Source organism: Dipodomys ordii, unplaced genomic scaffold, assembly GCF_000151885.1.
Source record: "Dipodomys ordii isolate 6190 unplaced genomic scaffold, Dord_2.0 Scaffold143, whole genome shotgun sequence".
Taxonomy (NCBI): Eukaryota; Metazoa; Chordata; class Mammalia; order Rodentia; family Heteromyidae; genus Dipodomys; species Dipodomys ordii.
Genome location: NW_012267359.1, coordinates 1,652,262 through 1,668,427, shown reverse-complemented (window position 1 = coordinate 1,668,427; position 16,166 = coordinate 1,652,262). Strand labels below are relative to the sequence as shown.

Sequence of the window (16,166 nt, the reverse complement as noted above, 5' to 3'; positions counted from 1 at the left end):
ACTCCTGGGACAGACATTGTGCAGCCATTGGGGTGGGACTTGGAGCCCCCAGTGCCACAGGGAGGCCTGGCCATAGAGAGGCATTGCCCCACACCTCTATGAGCATGGCAGTAGATTGAGGCCAGGGCCGGAGGCTGCTTTCCGCCGCTTCTTCCTTCTTGCAGCTGAGCTAGGAGTGAGTTGTGCCAGTGCTTCATCCTGTGGAGCTGAGCTGAAAGAACCACCAGGTCAGGCATGCCCAAGCAACCAGCCCCTCCAGGCAGTCCCCAGACCCCTCACCTTGCCACCTCTGCCCGTTCAATGACGGCAATGAAGAAGCCGCCAGTAAGTGTGGTCTCTGGGGAAGCCCGGAGGCAGTGCTCAGCCCCTGGAAACGTATTGAGGCCTCGGTGGGGCCAGGAGGGTAGGGTGGGAGCCAGCCTGCAAGGAAAGCCAGCTCAGATCTAGGAAGGGGGCACCAGGACAGTGGGACCCCCATGGCCCAGGAGGGTGGGGGGGAACCATCACCTGAAGGCCCCTGAGCTCTCCTGCAGGGCTTCTTGGATTACATCTTCATTCTCCTCTTGGCAGAGGGAGCAGGTAGAATAGACGAGGCGCTGCAAGGCAGGGAACTTTAGTGCGTGGCGCAGGGCGCGCAGCTGGAAGCCCGCTAGGGCGCGCAGGCGCTCTTCGCTGGGTGCCACCGCTGGGTCCTCTAGCTGCCGGCTCAACATCCCTACCAGGAGAATCCTCAATGAAGCCTTCAGGCTGTAGTGGCCCTTGGACTTTCCCACAGAGGCAGGCCAGCAGCCTTGGCTGTCAACCCTCACCTGAGCCACTGCAGGAAGGGTCCAGCAAGATGTACTGGACCTGTGCATACCGTGGGTCAGAAGGGGACACCGCCAGGAAGTCACCCTCTGCTAACTCACAACAGGAGACTCCAGCCCGAGCCAGCAGCGTAGCCATGGTTGCTAGGCGCTTGGCATCCAGATCAAAGGCGAAGATCTTCCTAGGGAAGAGGAGGTTTGGGTGAAGTTGCAGTTCTGACCCCACCATCGGTGTCATCAAGTCACAGAAATAGCATTCAGGTGGCCTCTCAGGACCCATGTCACACACACACTGACCTGGAGATCTAAGGACCCCTGAGTACCTCCCTTGAAGAATTCTATCTCTTCCTGCAACTTCCAGGCCCAGGCCCACCCCTGCTCTGCGTCTTGACCCCAGCTCACCCCTGGTTTTTCAGGAGAGCTGCTAAGTGACTTGTCTTGTTGCCAGGGGCAGCACAGGCATCCATGACTTGAGAGCCTGGAGGTGGAGCCAGCAGCATGGCTGGGAGGCAGCTGGCCTGGGGGACAGAGCACCATGTTCTTGAACAGAGTGAGCCTGCCCACCCAGCAGTACCCCCCTCTCCCCCATTCCCTCTAGTGACCCCTGACCTTATCCTGCAGGAGGAGGTGTCCAGCAAGGTACAGCGGGTGATCATGTAAGTCTGTCTGGGCGGGAAACACAAGCAGCTCAGGCAACAAAGGATCCAGAAGAAAGTGCTTTCCCTCAAGGGCCCTTAAGTCCTCCAGGCTGTGGGAAAGAACTGTCAACATTTCTGATCTCGGTGCTGATGGATCCCATAATGGATCCAATGAGTATCTGCAAGAGCCATAACAAAGGATGTAGTGTAGAAACACTCTTGCCTAGCATGCACAGGCTCGGGTCTGAGGTCCAGCAGGTCACAGGCAGAGAAGCTCTCAAGACTCCATCTCCAAATGACTACCAAAAAGTCCAGCTAAAGGCATGGCTCAAGAGGTAGACTACCACATATTCACATGTAAGCAAGCTAAGTGAGTGAAGTTCCTGAGTTTGTAGCCTGGCATCAGTGAAAAAAGGGGGGAGGGGGACGGCCAAACCCAATCAGTAAAGTCTGGGTTTTAAGTTGTACAATTGGGCATCAAATCCTACCTCCACTATTTACCAAGAGTGCAAGCAAGGGACTTAACACTGGGCCTTGGTGTTCACCTCTATATAATGGCAGATATGAAGATGAAACAAGTTAATACTCAAAACACTTGGTAAGTCTAAGCCATCACTATTAATGCTTTCTGGAAGAACTGAGCTTCCAGAGTATGGGGGGGGGGGGTGGAGGTGGAGAGAGAAAACATAAAACACTCAGATTACAGCTGCAAGGAGCACTGTCCACTCAAGCAACATGAACCACAGAGAGGCTGACATCCAGATCCATATAAGAGCTGATCTTGTCTTCCATTTTTTCTCCAAGCAACATTCCACAGTCAGAGTAACATCTATGCTAAGACAGAGGCAAGGGAAAGATGCAGCTGCAGAAGCAACTTCCTAGAATTTGTCAAGACAAATCAGCCAGAGATGCCAGTGGCTGAAAGGTGTTAATCCTAGCTACTCAGAAGGCTGAGATCTGAGCACTGCAGTTCAAAGCCAGCCTGGGCAGGCAACTCCAGGAGATGCTTATCTCCAATCTCAGAAAAAGCCATAAGTGGCCCTGTGGCTCAAGAGGTAGAGCATTAGCCTTCAGCAAAAGCAGCACAGGGACGGCACTCAGGCCCTTAGTACAAGTTCTAGAATAGCACAAAAAAAATCAGGAACCATGTAGTTCCAGCACTCAAAGGCTGACAGAGGATTGCCAAGTTCCAAGCAATGGGCCTCATGGTGAGCTTGTGTCCAGCCGGAGCTAGTGAGATCCTCTATCTCAACAAGACAAAAAGCAAGGTGGAACAAGTCCCAGATGCGTGGTGCCTTTTAAAGAGGTGGGGAGGGCTGGGAAGGTGGCTCAGTGGTAGAATGCTTGCCTTGCATACATGAGACCCTGGGTTCGGTTCCTCAGGCACCACATAAGCAGAAAATGCCAGAAGTGGCCCTGTGGCTCAAGTGGTAGAGTGCTAGTCTTGAGCTGAAGAGCTCAGGGACTGTGCCCAGGCCCAGAGTTCAGGCCTCATGACTGACCAAAAAAAAAAAAAGGTGGGGAAAGATGGGAGAGTGCCAGAAATGCAGGAAGAAAACCCAGAGAGCGATCTGTCAGCCAGCGTGACCCAGGGATCCCTGCCTCACCAGTGCCCCGGACATCTCCCAAGCCAAGCAAAAGCAGGCAGGATGCTGAGCTCTCACCTGGAAGCCCGGCCCTGGTAGGAGAAACCTTTTCTCTTGAAATAATCTACTGCATCGTCAGTGCAGGTCTTGAGTGTGTTCACCCGCACGTACCGTGGCACCTTGGGAGCTAAGGAGCAACAGCATTTAGGGGGCACGGGTCCTAGATGATGGGCATTGCCAACCCCCTCAATTCCCTCGGCTCACCTAAGCCAGGCTTGGACTCTGCTTCCAAAAGGTCCTCATTGCGGCTCACATGCCGCTGAACCTTGAGCCGGGCTAATTCAGCCTTGAGCCTAGCCTGGTGCCGGTCCATCAGGGCCTTCCATCGGCCCCCACCGCCTCGGAAGCCCTTCCCCAGCAGCAACTCGTACACCAACACCTGAAGCATTAACGACATGGGCTCAATAAAGAACAGGGCGAACGGTGGTTCTTGCCTGTCATCCCAGCTAATTAGGAGGCTGAGATCTGAGCATCGCGGTTCGTAGCCCAAGTCTGTGTGAGGCTCTTTTCTCCAACCACCAAAAAGCTAGAAGTGAAGCTGTGGCTCAAGTGGTAGACTAGCTAGCCTCGAGCAAAAAGAAAAAAGGCTCAGCGCTGAGTTCAAGCCCTTTCCCCCCATACCGCAAAAAAAGCCAATACGGAGAATCGGATCTGGGAGCACGGACCAGACAGAGCAGACCGCCAGCGGCTGCAGGTGAGGCCCGCCCCCTGCCCCCCCCCCCGCTCCCCGCTCACCTTGGCCAGGTGCGGCCGCAGCTTCTTCTCGGCGCGGAGCAGGCCTGCGCGGGCGATCACGGCGTCCAGCACAGCAGCGAAGCGCTGCGTCTCGCACACCAGCGCGTACAGCGGCTTCACATTCTGCGAGGCCGAGGGGAGACGCGCGACGTGGGCGGCAGGCCCCCAGCGTGGCACCGGCGCGCCATCGCCCCCGGGACCAACCCCCGCTCCCCGCCTGCGCCCTCCGCGCCCTCCGGGACCCTCGCCAGCCCCGATCCTCCGCCCGCTACCTGGAAGCCGCTGGAGTACACCAGCGCCCGGACAGAGCCCCGGCGCTCCTCCACGCCCGCCAGCACAGAGGCGGCCGCCGCGTACAGCGCCATGCTCCGTGCGCCTTTACGGCTCTGTCGCGAAACCGGCTTTGTGCCCTCCCGCACTTCCGGGGTCAGAGGGCGCGCGTTACGTCGGGACCGGGCCGCCGTCAGCCAACTAGCGTATACAACAAAATCGGCTCCGGTCCGCGGGTTCGAGTCCAGCGCGGCTGCCCCGTGAGCCATTCCCCTCAGCTAAACAGCACACGTCCTGGCGCGGCGGCTCCTCACTGCAGTCCTCGCTGCTCGGAAGGTGAGGGAAGATCACGTTCATGGCCTGCCCCCGCGAGGAAATTAGATCCCATCGCCACCAGCACTCTTGCCATCCCAGCCACAAGCCGGGCGTGAATAGCAGGGTTAGCAAAATAAAGCAAAAAGCACGGGAGCGTGGCTCGGGAGGTAGAGCACCCTCTTGCAAACCCATGTACTAAAAAGAAAACATGTCACCCTCCGCTGAGAAAGATTGTGTGGCTTTTGGTGCCGACACCAGTTACAGACAGGTTAGGGGTCCCGTGCCCGGTTCTGCTCAATTAGAAGTAGCACTCGGTCCTCAGGTCCAGCTCACCTGGAGGAATCCGAGAACTCTAGTGGGGGTGCCATGGTGGGGGTGACAGGGTGAGAGAGATCGGATTCCATCACAGACCAGAGCCGCTTTTAAAGACTTAATTAAGCATGGGGGCCAGGTGTGGAGGTGCGCATCTGTAATCCCAGCTAGATGGAAAGTCAAGGTAGAGGACTGAAGCCTGAGGCCAACTAGGCAAAAGCATGAGACCCTTCAAACGAAAGCCAAAAGGGAAAAGGGGATGTAGCTCAAGTAGTGGAGCCTTAAGTTCAAACTGCAGTGCCACCAAAAAAGTAAAAAATACTTAAGTACAGGGCTGGAGATGTGGCTCCTGTAAACAGTTTACCTAGCCTGTGCAAGGCCTATGGGCTCCACCCTCAGCCTGCGCGTGCACACACACACACACACACACACACACACACACACACAGACTCCAACACTACAATATTAAATAGCAAATTCATCTAGCAACTGTCATTTAAGCAAAAGAGAAAGAATCAATGTCAAGTTTATTTTCCTACAGAGTTGACAAGGAAGAAGGACAAGATGGGAACAGTTTTGGGCTCTGCTGGAAGCTGGAGTGCACAGGGCACAGTCGGAAGGGCCAGGCCTCAAGGAAACTGTGGCCAGTGGAGGAGGAGCTCCTTCTGTCATACGTGACACCGTGGGTCCCAGCAGTACCGAAGTCCCAGTGCTTGGCACCACCAGGCAGCCTATAGCTTGGTGGGCTGTGGGGAAGGGAGGTGGCCAGGCCCAGTAGGTGGGGGCAGCACCAAGGGCAGTGAGTTGCTGCCCCTCTCATGCCAACACATGTCCAGGATGGGGTAGAGCTTGCCCTGGAAGTCAGCCTGGAAGGTGTAGAGTGGCCGCAGGTCATCAGGGCGGTCGGCGTTGAAGAAGGTGAGCTCACCTTGCTCGTAATGCAGGTAGACTCCGATGCGGTGCGGGTGGCCTGCCACAGGCAGCGGCACTCTGGGGCAGCCAAAGGCCTCGTACACACGGCCTTCCTTCAAGCCAATCAGCCACACACCGTGCTCTGGGGACTTGCTCAGCTTGCCCTTGCGGCTGGCCGTGCCCTTAATGATGCCCAGACGCCAGTCACTCTTGCTGCCCACCGTCACCTCCCAGTAGTGGCGGCCGCAGGAGAAGCCCCGACTGGCCAAGACACACGTATTGTAGTCGAAACGCTCAGGCTGGCTGGCACGCCGCTGGGCCAAGAGGCCACACTGTACCACGGTGTCACCCTTGGATAGCTCCAGCAGGGGGTGGGCTGTGGCAGGGTCCAGCCTGAGACACTCCAGGGCTAGAAAGGGCAGTGACCCACATGTGATTAAGCCACACAGAAAACACCAGACCCCACCCTGCCCCAGGAGGGGGACAGAGGGCCCTGAGGTGCTCAAACAGAGGAGGCATGCCAGTCAAGCTGTGTGACCTAGGGTCTAGAAGGGGCAGACAGGGCTGCCTGCCAGTGGTGGATGGATGAGTGGTGGATGGTTGATGGATGGATGGATAGGTGGATGGATGATGGATTCTGGGTGCTGGTGGCTCACACCTATAATCCTAGATGCTTGGGAGGCTGAGATGTTAAGATTGAAGTTCAAAGCCAGACTGAGCAGGAGAGTCCATGAGACTTATCTCCAATTACACACATACACACACACACACACAAAGCCAGAAGTGGAACTGTGGCTCAAATGGTAGGGTGCTAGCTTTGAATAAAAAAGCTCAGCTCACACCTGTAATCCTAGCTACTCAGGAAGCTGAGATCTGAGGATCGGGGTTCAAAGCCAGCCTGGGCAGGAATGTCCATGAGACTCTTATCTCCAAGTAACCACTAGAAAACCGGAAGTGGCGCTGTGGCTCAAGCGGTAAAACGCTCGCCTTGAGCTGAAGAGCTGAAGTACAGCTCCCAGGCCCAGAGTTCAAGCCCCATGACCAACAACAACAACAACAAAAAAGAATAAAAAAGCTAAGGTCTGGGAATGTGCAGTAGTATAGTAACAGAGTGTTTGCCTAGCATGCATGAAGCACTGGGTTCAATTCCTCAGTACCACATAAACAGAAAAGGCCAAAGTGGTTCTGTGGCTCCAGTGGTAGAGTGCTAGCCTTGAGCAAAAGAAGCTCAGGAATAATGCCTAAGCCCTGAGTTCAAGCCCCAGGACTGGCAAAAGAAAAAAAAAAGCTTAGGGCCGGGCGCCGGTGGCTCATGCCTGTATCCTAGCTACTCAGGAGGCTGAGATCTGAGGACGAGGTTCAAAGCCAGCCCAGGCAGGAAAGACTGTGAGACTCCTATCTCTAATAAATTACCAGAAAGCCGGAAGTGGCGCTGTAGCTCGAGTGGAGAGCGCTCGCCTTGAACTGAAGAGCTGAGGGACAGTGCCCAGGCCCAGAGTTCAAGCCCCACGACCGACAAAAAAAAAAAAAAAAAAAGCTTAGGGACAGTGCCCAGGCCCTGAGTTCAAGCTCCAGGACCAGCACACACACGCGCGCACGCGCGCGCACCACACACACACACACACACAAACACAAAGATGGATAATGGAAAGATGGATGATTGGATATTGGATGATGGATGATTGGATGATGGACAGGTGGATAAATGGATGGATGGACACCCCTGAAGGATGTAACACCCCATTAGCTGAGGGACTCTAGTAAAGAGGAGCTGCAGGCCAGCCTACCTGCTGTAAGTAGAGGTGCTGATAGAATGACCTAGAAGACTGCCTAGTAGGCAAGCTCATAGCCCAACCCTCCAAGGCTTCCTGAGGATATCCTACAAAGGCAATTTGTTTTTCTTTTTGCTGTGGAGAATTGAATCCAGAACCTCCTATGTGCTAGGAAATCATTCACTGGACCACTGAGCTACATTTGTGGCCCTACAGGCAGACATCTATTTGGTTTGCTGGCCTCAGCTGCAGGCCTGAGGACAAGTTATTCCTGCTCACCGTGTTTTAGCTAACTAAAAACTAATTTGTTGTTTCCAAAAATGTGGGAAGGAGTTCTTCCCTCCTACCTCCTTCCCCCCAGCTCAAGCCCCTCTGGCTCTCCTGCCCTTCACTCTGATCTGGCTTTGGCCTTGGCAGATGAGATCAATCCACCAGCTGCCCACCCTCATGGACAAACATCATACTAGAATACAGGAACAAATGAAAGAGGTCTGGGCTCTTTTTCAGAGGGCAAGAGCTAACTAACTAACATGGATTAAACAGGAGACCACAACACTCGTGCATGTATGCAAACTGCAGCCCAGCCAGCTGGACTTCTTCCTCACAGCAGAGCTGGAAGCTCAAAGCTCCTCTTTTCACGCCTCATCATAGGCTGAACAGAGCTGCGCATGCTCACTGTGACCCATGTTCTCTGAAACCTAAAAGCCCTCTGGTGCCACAGCTGCTGGCCCTGGCTGCAGCCCTCAGGAAGGGGGTGGGGGGGCTCACCTGGCAGAACTTTCCGGAACAGCCTTTTCCACACAGTCAGCTTGATATCCGCCTGGTGGAGGGCTGGCTTAAAGGAGATGGGGCTGAATGCGCCTTCCCAGGGCCTGGCCTGCTGGAGCTCTGCTCTGCATGCAGTGAACATCGAGAAGAGTGCACCTTCCCTCAGTGGGAAGCCACTGAGGAAAGCCACCCATGGCTTGAGCTGCATGGCCAGGATGTCCCTCCTGGCCCTGTTTCCCTCCTACAAAGCGACCCACCATTGCGGTGGTATTAGGATTAACTTCATGATATCACCTGGGATCTTACTGCAAATGCAGATTCCTGGGCCCCCACCCTAGATCGACTAAACTGATTAATGGGCAAGGCAGCTAATCTGTATCTTGCCACCCTCCTGCTGGGTCTTAGGTACATTGAAGTCCAGTCCCTGTCAAACCACAGCTGAAGTGGATTCTCTGCCATTCTCCCTATTCCCCCCCCCCTTTTTTTAGCAGTATTGACCAGCAGGCATTTTACCACTAGAGCCCCTACTCCAGCTCTTTTGCTTTAGATTTTTTTTATTGCTTTTTTTTTTTTTTGGCTAGTCATGGAGCCAGAACTTTGGGCCCGGGTGCTGTCCCTCAGCTCTTCAGCTCAAGGCTAGCGCTCTACCACTTGAGCCACAGCATTACTTCCTGCTTTTTCTGCTTATGTGGTGCTGAGGAATCAAACCCAGGGCCTCATGCATGAAAGGCAAACGCTCTACCACTGAGCCACCTTCCCAGTCCCTTGCTTTAGTTTTTGTTTCAGATATGGCTTCACACTTTAGTCTAGAGAGGACCTTGGATTACGATCCTCCTACCTCCACCCTTACATAGCTGGGTTTACAGGTATAGGTCGCCATGTTCATCCATCCCTCTTTACATTCATTGAAGCTAAGCCTCCCATGACTAAAGGAGAGCTAAGGAAACTGGACCTCCTTAAACAGAGGCATGTTTCTTCAGAACTATGGGGTTTATGGGGACTAAGCATGGAGTTACTCTCCCCAGCCAACCTAAGGACCCTAAATAGGCCAGGATCTGCCTTTCCCTACAACTGCCCTTCCTCGTGGTGGACCATACAACCCCCCACCCCAGAATACTGGACTCACAGCACCCCAGTCTGCACAGCATGCATGGTACTCTGTCTCTCAGGACTGCCGCCCACCTGCCTGCCTGGCACACCTGGTACATCCGCCTCCACCGGCCCTCCTCCAATCACTCATTCCATCAATGAGGGACCATCTGTCGTCCTAGGTCCCCATGGCAATGGAGCTAGTTTGCCTCCCTACCCTCTGCTCTGCGAGACCCCTGAGGGCAGAGACACGGTCCCAACTGCCTGTCCTGGGTGACTTGCTCTGGGGCACTGGTTAAACCCAAGGTAGAGCCAGAGATGAGGAGGCCGCACCCCGCCGGTCCCCAGCAGCGGTGGGAGCTTGTTACCTGGAGGCCAAACGGTGGTATTTCTGGAAGACAAGAGAGGGTCAAAGCTACACCTAAGACTGGTGTTTCCACCCCCCGAAGCCACGCCCACTCCCCTGGCACTCACCCGAATGAACTCGAGCTGGCTTGCCCCTCCCAGCTGCTCCTGCACACGCGCAGCCTGGGCCAGCCGTTCGCGAGCACCCTGGGCCTGGGCTAGCTGCAGGCCCAAGGAGGCCAGCAGGCCTCGAGTGTGGCCCTGGATGCCCTCCAGGCAGCGGGCCTTCTCCTCGTCTACCAGGCGGTGCAGCTCCTGGAACTCTCGACGGATCACCCAGCTGAACACATCTGACTCGTTCTAGGAGACAGAGAGCGGGTCAAGGCACAGACACACCCTGGCTTTGCCCGGCCCCTTCAGCCTCCCGGCCCAGCGCCTTCATGACAAGGGCTGTGGGTCTTTCTCTTGTTGGTAGTACTGGGGTTTGAACTCAGGGCCTCCTGTATATGCTCTGATACTTGAGCTAAATGTTAGGGCTTCACTTTTTAGCCAGGCTGGCCTGGGCTGAGATCCTGTTTACACCTCCACACCAGCACGTTTTACCAGGTCCAGCTTGTCTGCAGAGATGGGAGTCTCAATTCACTTTTTGTTTGGGTTAGGTGCAAACTGTGATCCTCCTAATCTCTGCCTCCTCAGTTGCTGGGATTGCAGATGTAAGAAAGACATCATACTTGTCTCCCAGCTCCCATTTCAGACATTCTTTTTTTTTTTTTTTTTTTGGGTCCAGTCGTGGGGCCTGAACTCTGGGCCTGGGCGCTGTCCCTCAGCTCTTCAGCTCAAGACTAGCGCTCTACCACTTGAGCCACAGCGCCACTTCCGGCTTTTTTCTTTTTGCTTATGTGGTACTGAGGAATCGAGCCCAGGGCCTCAGGCATGCAAGGCAACCGCTCTACCACTGAGCCACCTTCCCAGCCTCAGACATTCTTTTGCGCTCCTCCCCCCTTTTTTTTCCAGTGCTGAGAATGCACCCAGATTGTTGGGCATGCTGAAATACATCCCTACCTCCTTTTGCCTCTTTTTTTTTCTTTTTTTCAATGTGTACCAGTATTATGGTTTGAAACTCAGAGCTCCAGGCTCTCACTTGGGTTTTTCACTCCAAGCTAGTGCTCTATCACTTGAGCCAATTCCAGTTTGTTTTGTTTTGAGTCAGTTGGGGGTAAGAGTCTGATGGACTTTCCTGCTCATGCTGGCTTCAAACCAGGATCCTCAGGTTTCAACCTCCTGAGTTGCTGGGATTACAGGTGTGAGCAACAATGTCCAGCTGCTTTTGCCTCTTTTAACTCCTACATAGGGACATATGACTTCATTTGTATCCCTAAGGCCAACTGAAAAAAAAAATGTCTGCAAGACTGTAGGAGAGTGGGTTTGGGAGGAGGGAGAGAGTCCAGGACTCCCAGCAGGACCCAATTCCTGCAGCCATGAGAGAGGGCAAAGGTCACCTTTCCTGGGTAAGGAGAGCTGACCCTGCATACACTGTCCTGGAGCCTAGAAGGCTTCCTCTCCAGGCCTCCGCTCACTGTACTGGGAAGCCCCAGACCTCACAAGATCACACAGATACTTGAGGCACTGGGGGGAAGGAGGAGGGACAGGGTGGGGAGGTAGAATCATGTCTGTCATGTTTCAGGTTGGCTGTTTATCTCTGGGCCTCAAATCCTGGGTTATCTCAGTCCCCCAAGGACACCCAGGACTTAGGGTGGAGCCAGCCCTGACCACCAGGCTGAATTCTCTGGGAGGACAGCCCTTTCTCCACCTGCCCTGACACGCTTTAGACTTGGCTTGGTCTAAGGCATGGTTTTCTCTGAAGGACAAGAGAAAGCTTGGCTTGCTGGGGTGGAGGAGGGCGGAGGGGGGTGGAGGGTGGCTCAGTGGTAGAGCACAGTCCATGCTTAGCATGCACCAGGAATGCCTTGATAAGAAATCAACCATCAAAACTCAGCATGTGGGTTGGGAAAGTGGCTCAGTGGTAGAGCGCTTGCCTTGTATGCTCGAGGCCCTGGGTTCGATTCCTCAGCACCACATAAGCAAAAAGAAAAAAACCGGAAGTGGTGCTGTGGCTCAAGTGGTAGAGTGCTAGCCTTGAGCTGAAGAGCTGAGGGACAGCACCCAGGCCCAGAGTTCAGGCCCCATGACTGGACCCAAAAAAAAAAAAACAACTCAGCATGTTTGGGCTTGGGGCAGGACTTAGTGGTAGGGTGTTTACCTAGCATACATGAGGCCCTGGTTTCCATTCTCAGCATTGAAAAAATGTACATATAAAATAATGAAAAGTAGCCCAGCACTCGTGGCTCTTGCCTGTAATTCTAGCTACTCAGGAGGCTGAGATCCGAGGATCATAGTTTGAAGTCAGTTCAGGAAGGGAAGTCTGCGGGACTCATCTCTCCAAAAAACTACTCAGAACAGCTGGAAGTGGCACTGTGGCTCAATGGATAGAGTGCTGGCATTGAGCAAAAGAAGCTCAGTGACAGTGCCTAGAACTGGCACAAAAAGGAAAGAAAAGCTGGGCACTGGTGGCTCAAGCCTGTAATCCTAGCTACTCTGGAGGCTGAGATCTGAGAGTTGCAGTTCAAAGCCAGCCTGAGCAGGAAAGTCCATGAGACCCTTATCTTCAATTAACCACCAAAAAAACCAGAAGTGGCACTGTGGCTCAAATGGTAGAGCGCTAGCCTTGAGCTGAAGAGATGAGGGTCAGCGCCCAGGCCCAGAGTTCAAGCCCCACGACCAACCAAAAAAAAAAAGGAAACAAAATGGTAATAATGAAAAGGAAAAGCGAGAGGGTCAGGAAGCCCCAGGCACTCACAACAATGCGTGTCCTGTTGTTCTCCAGTTTGGCGATGTGCTCATCCACCTCCTTCTGCTCCTGCTTCAGGTCAGAGAGGAAGGCCGCAAGCTCCTCCTGGGTCAACACCCTCCCATGAGCAGTTGCCCTCAGCCTCTGCCCCCACACTGCACTGGGCCTCTGTCCCACCAGCCACATGCAGTGGACCAGATGCCTGTGACCACTAAACAGGCCATGAGGATTCAAGAATATTTCACACTGATGGCAGTGTGAAATGGCAGGATGAGGGTCCTGACATCTTTACCCCTCTCCAGGACATGCAAAGCAGGGCTAGAGCTCCACAGACATCACCTCCTGACATCTGCATGTCCAGACTGCAACCGGAAGTCAAAGCTTCGTCTTCTTCTTCTTTTTTTTTTTTTTGTCCGTCCTGGGACCTGGACTCTGGGCCTGGGCGCTGTCCCTCAGCTCTTCAGCTCAAGGCTAGTGCTCTACCACTTGAGCTACAGTGCCACTTCCAGCTTTTTTTCTGTTTATGTGGTGCCGAGGAATAGAATCCAGGGCCTCATGCATACAAGGCAAGCACTCTACCACTGAGCCACCTTCCCAGTCCCAAGCCAATGCTTCTTGTACTGAATGCCACCAGGGAGCCTTTGATTTTTCACTAAGTCCCAAATTAGTGTTTAATCAAGTCATTACAAACACGGTGCTGGCAGCTTATCTGTATAATTCTAGGTACTGAGAAGACTGAGATCTGGAGGATTGCTGTTCAAGGCCAGCCCAGCTAGATAAATAACCATCAAAAAGTTGGGTTGGAAAGGATACTCATTAGGGAGGAATACCAAAGCACAATGCATCTGACCATATAAAATAATATTTATCAAAAATGAATTCCAGGAAATGAAAATGAGATTTTTTTTCTTTTTTGTTGTTTTTTTTCCTTTTTTTGTCCTGTGTGTTTATCTGTCTTTGGGGGGGTAAAGGAAGCACAGAAATGGAGGGACAAAGGGTGAACAAATACAACAGTGGTACTCACTAGACACTATGTGAAAAATGAACTATATACCTTGTGGGTGAGGATTAAGGGAAAAATTAGGGGAGGGGGAAAGAGAAAGGGTTACACTGTCCAAAAAGAAATGTACTTTTTACCTGACTTATGCAACTGTAACCTCTCTGTATATCATCTTTATAATAACAATATTTTTTTAATTTGGGTTCAAATCAGATGTTGGTAGCTCACACTCATAATCTTAGCTACTCAGGAAACTGAGATCTGAGGATCAATGTTTGAAGCCAGCCTGGGCAGACAACTCTAAGAGACTTTTATAGCCAATTAACCTGCAATAAGCTAGAACTGGAGGTGTGGCTCAACTGGTTGAGCACTAGCCATGAGAGAAAAGAACCAAGGAAGAGTGAGAAGCCTTAAGTTCCCAGTACTGGGGGAAAAAAAAGAAAATTATGACAATGAGCTCTAATTCTGCATACAGTAGACTAGGTTGAACCCAGTGTCCCCCCCAAAAGAAAGAACCCAGTGTTCATCCCAAGCAGCCTTGGATCCAGCCAGCTTTCAATTTAGCAGCCTTCCCTGACTACCTGAGCCAGGACAGGATCCATGTTCTAAACCATCTCTCCATTACCAGCACTGAACCTTGACAGCAGTCCCTGCTACTTCTCCTTAGAGCCCATATGGTGCCCTCCCCAGGCACAGCCAGTGCCACTGGTGAAGCAGACCAGCTCTGGGCCTGGCACATATGAGGAGTATGGGGACAGTTCTGTGCATATTCCCTACTTGTCTCCCAAGGAGGAAATGTTGTCCAGAGTGGCCAGCCAGCAGATGACAGGATCGGCCTTTCCTATACGACCACCCCCTCACCTGATTTCTGCCATTCCTCACTTTCATAACCACTATGCAAGTAAGTATCCTCCTCCCTGCCCTTCCTTGACCTGTGGCTAGAGATGACAGGCTACTTGGGCTACAGCCTGAAGCTCAGTGGTAGACACTTGACTAGCACCCAGGAAAGCCTTGTGTCCAGCTGTCAGTCCTTCCCTTCTCAGAGAATGGGTTTCCACATTTGCAAAACACAACAGAACATTTCTATAAAGCAAGTGGAATTGTGTAGATGAAGCTGCTTCCCAGAACCCAACATAGTAACCAAAGACTGCTGCAAACATAGTAACTAAAGACTGCTGCCATGATTCATCCCCAGTGACCATCTGCTGCTCCCAGCTGTGCTCCTTCGAGCCAGGAATTTGTCGATTCAACGAATGCATTCACGGCTTTTGCATACACACCACAGAACACACCAAATCCTCTACTTGAGCTCCTGCATGCCAGGAAACAAACCAGGTTGCTCAAACCAGGGATTCAAAGTAACAGTGGAAGAACGGGATGCAAGAGACGTGCACATCACTGCAATCCCCCGAGCGACTGCTCAAAACGATGAATGAGTGAATGAATGATGAATGAATAAGGAATAAATAAAGGCATGCATACATGCGTGCTGCAAGAGAGAGCTGGAAGGAAATTGAGACCTGGTTGTGGGACCCCTGCGTACCAGGTGGTGGCGCCCGAGAACGCAGCAGCGGCCCCAAAGCTGGAACCCCGCCCCTCCCACCACACCCCCGCCTTTCCAGACACGCCCCTGCGCCAGTCCGCTTTCCCGCCCCTCGGTGCCAGGGCCCCAACCGCCCCCACCCCACCCCAGCCCGGCACCTTCATGCGGCTGTAGACCGTGGAGACCGGGGTGACCGGGTGGTGCTGGTGGGAGCCCAACAGGCCGCAGAGCCCACAGATGAGCTCCTGGTCCTTCTCGCAGAAGAGGCTGAGGGGGTTTCGGTGGTGCGCGCAGACCGTGGGCTCCGGGTCCCCCGGCAGCCGCAGGGCTTCGATCACCCGGGCCAGGGACACGTTGGGCGGGGAGCTGCTGCCGTCCACCGCGCGGCGGCACACGGGGCAGCGCAGCTCCGAGGCCAGGTGGCAGGACAGGGACAGCAGGCAGGCCTTGCAGTAGGAGTGGCCGCACGGCAGCACCAGGGGCTCTTTGAAGACCTCCAGGCAGATGGGACACTGGAGCTGGTCGTGCAGCCCGGGCGGGCTCACCTGCCAGGCCATGCCTGCAGCCCGCTGCAACACAGATGCCCGTGTCAATCCCGCCTCCCACCGGCCCACCACTCCCAACAGAGAGGGCAGGAGGGCGCCCCCCCTTCCAGTCTCACTCACTAAGACTCTGGCCTTCGTTTCCCTATTTGTAAAACACTTGAGTGAAAAACTGATCTCAGCACCTAGGCGAGTTCAAACCCCAGGACTTCCACAAACATTAAATAAGTAAATAAATAATAGGAAAACTGATCGCTCCAGAGCTGGGGATGTGGGTCCGTTGTAAAAGTACTTTTCTAGTATGTATATGGCCCTGTAATGCAAAAAGCAAGCAAATAAGCTGTATGGCTCACCTTTATATATGTGTATATGTGTGTAGTGGTGTGGGTCTCTAACTCAAGTTTCATGCTCTTGCCTGGCATTTTCCACTCAAGGCTGATGTGCTAACACTTGAGCCATCTAGCTCTTTGCTAGTTAATTGAAGACAAAAAGTCTCATGGACTTTTCTTTTGTTTTTTGTTTTTTTGCGTCCGGTCGTGGGGCCTCAACTCTGGGCCTGGGTGCTGTCCCTCAGCTCTTCAGCTCAAGGCTAGCGCTCTACCACTTGAGCCACAGCGCCACTTCC

At 53.4% G+C, this 16,166-nt stretch overlaps 2 protein-coding genes across 2 annotated transcripts; both read right to left on the bottom strand.

Annotated features, from left to right (window-relative positions):
- Positions 1-45: 45 nt before the first annotated feature.
- Nsun5 (NOP2/Sun domain family, member 5) lies at positions 46-4,190 on the bottom strand. The gene is made up of 10 exons (XM_013031799.1): positions 4,098-4,190; positions 3,826-3,948; positions 3,295-3,469; positions 3,109-3,217; positions 1,416-1,554; positions 1,209-1,324; positions 810-988; positions 508-715; positions 280-420; positions 46-211 (listed from the first exon to the last, which is right to left on the bottom strand). Exons 1-10 carry the CDS (start codon positions 4,188-4,190, stop codon positions 97-99), a joined length of 1,398 nt encoding a protein of 465 aa, XP_012887253.1. The 3' UTR covers positions 46-96.
- A 1,131-nt stretch (positions 4,191-5,321) lies between these two features.
- Positions 5,322-15,556, bottom strand: LOC105997361 (E3 ubiquitin-protein ligase TRIM50). Its single transcript, XM_013031769.1, has 6 exons — positions 15,158-15,556; positions 12,466-12,561; positions 9,738-9,968; positions 9,632-9,654; positions 8,175-8,299; positions 5,322-6,043 (listed from the first exon to the last, which is right to left on the bottom strand). The coding sequence occupies exons 1-6, from the start codon at positions 15,554-15,556 to the stop codon at positions 5,454-5,456; spliced, it is 1,464 nt and encodes a 487-aa protein (XP_012887223.1). The 3' UTR covers positions 5,322-5,453.
- Positions 15,557-16,166: the final 610 nt, after the last annotated feature.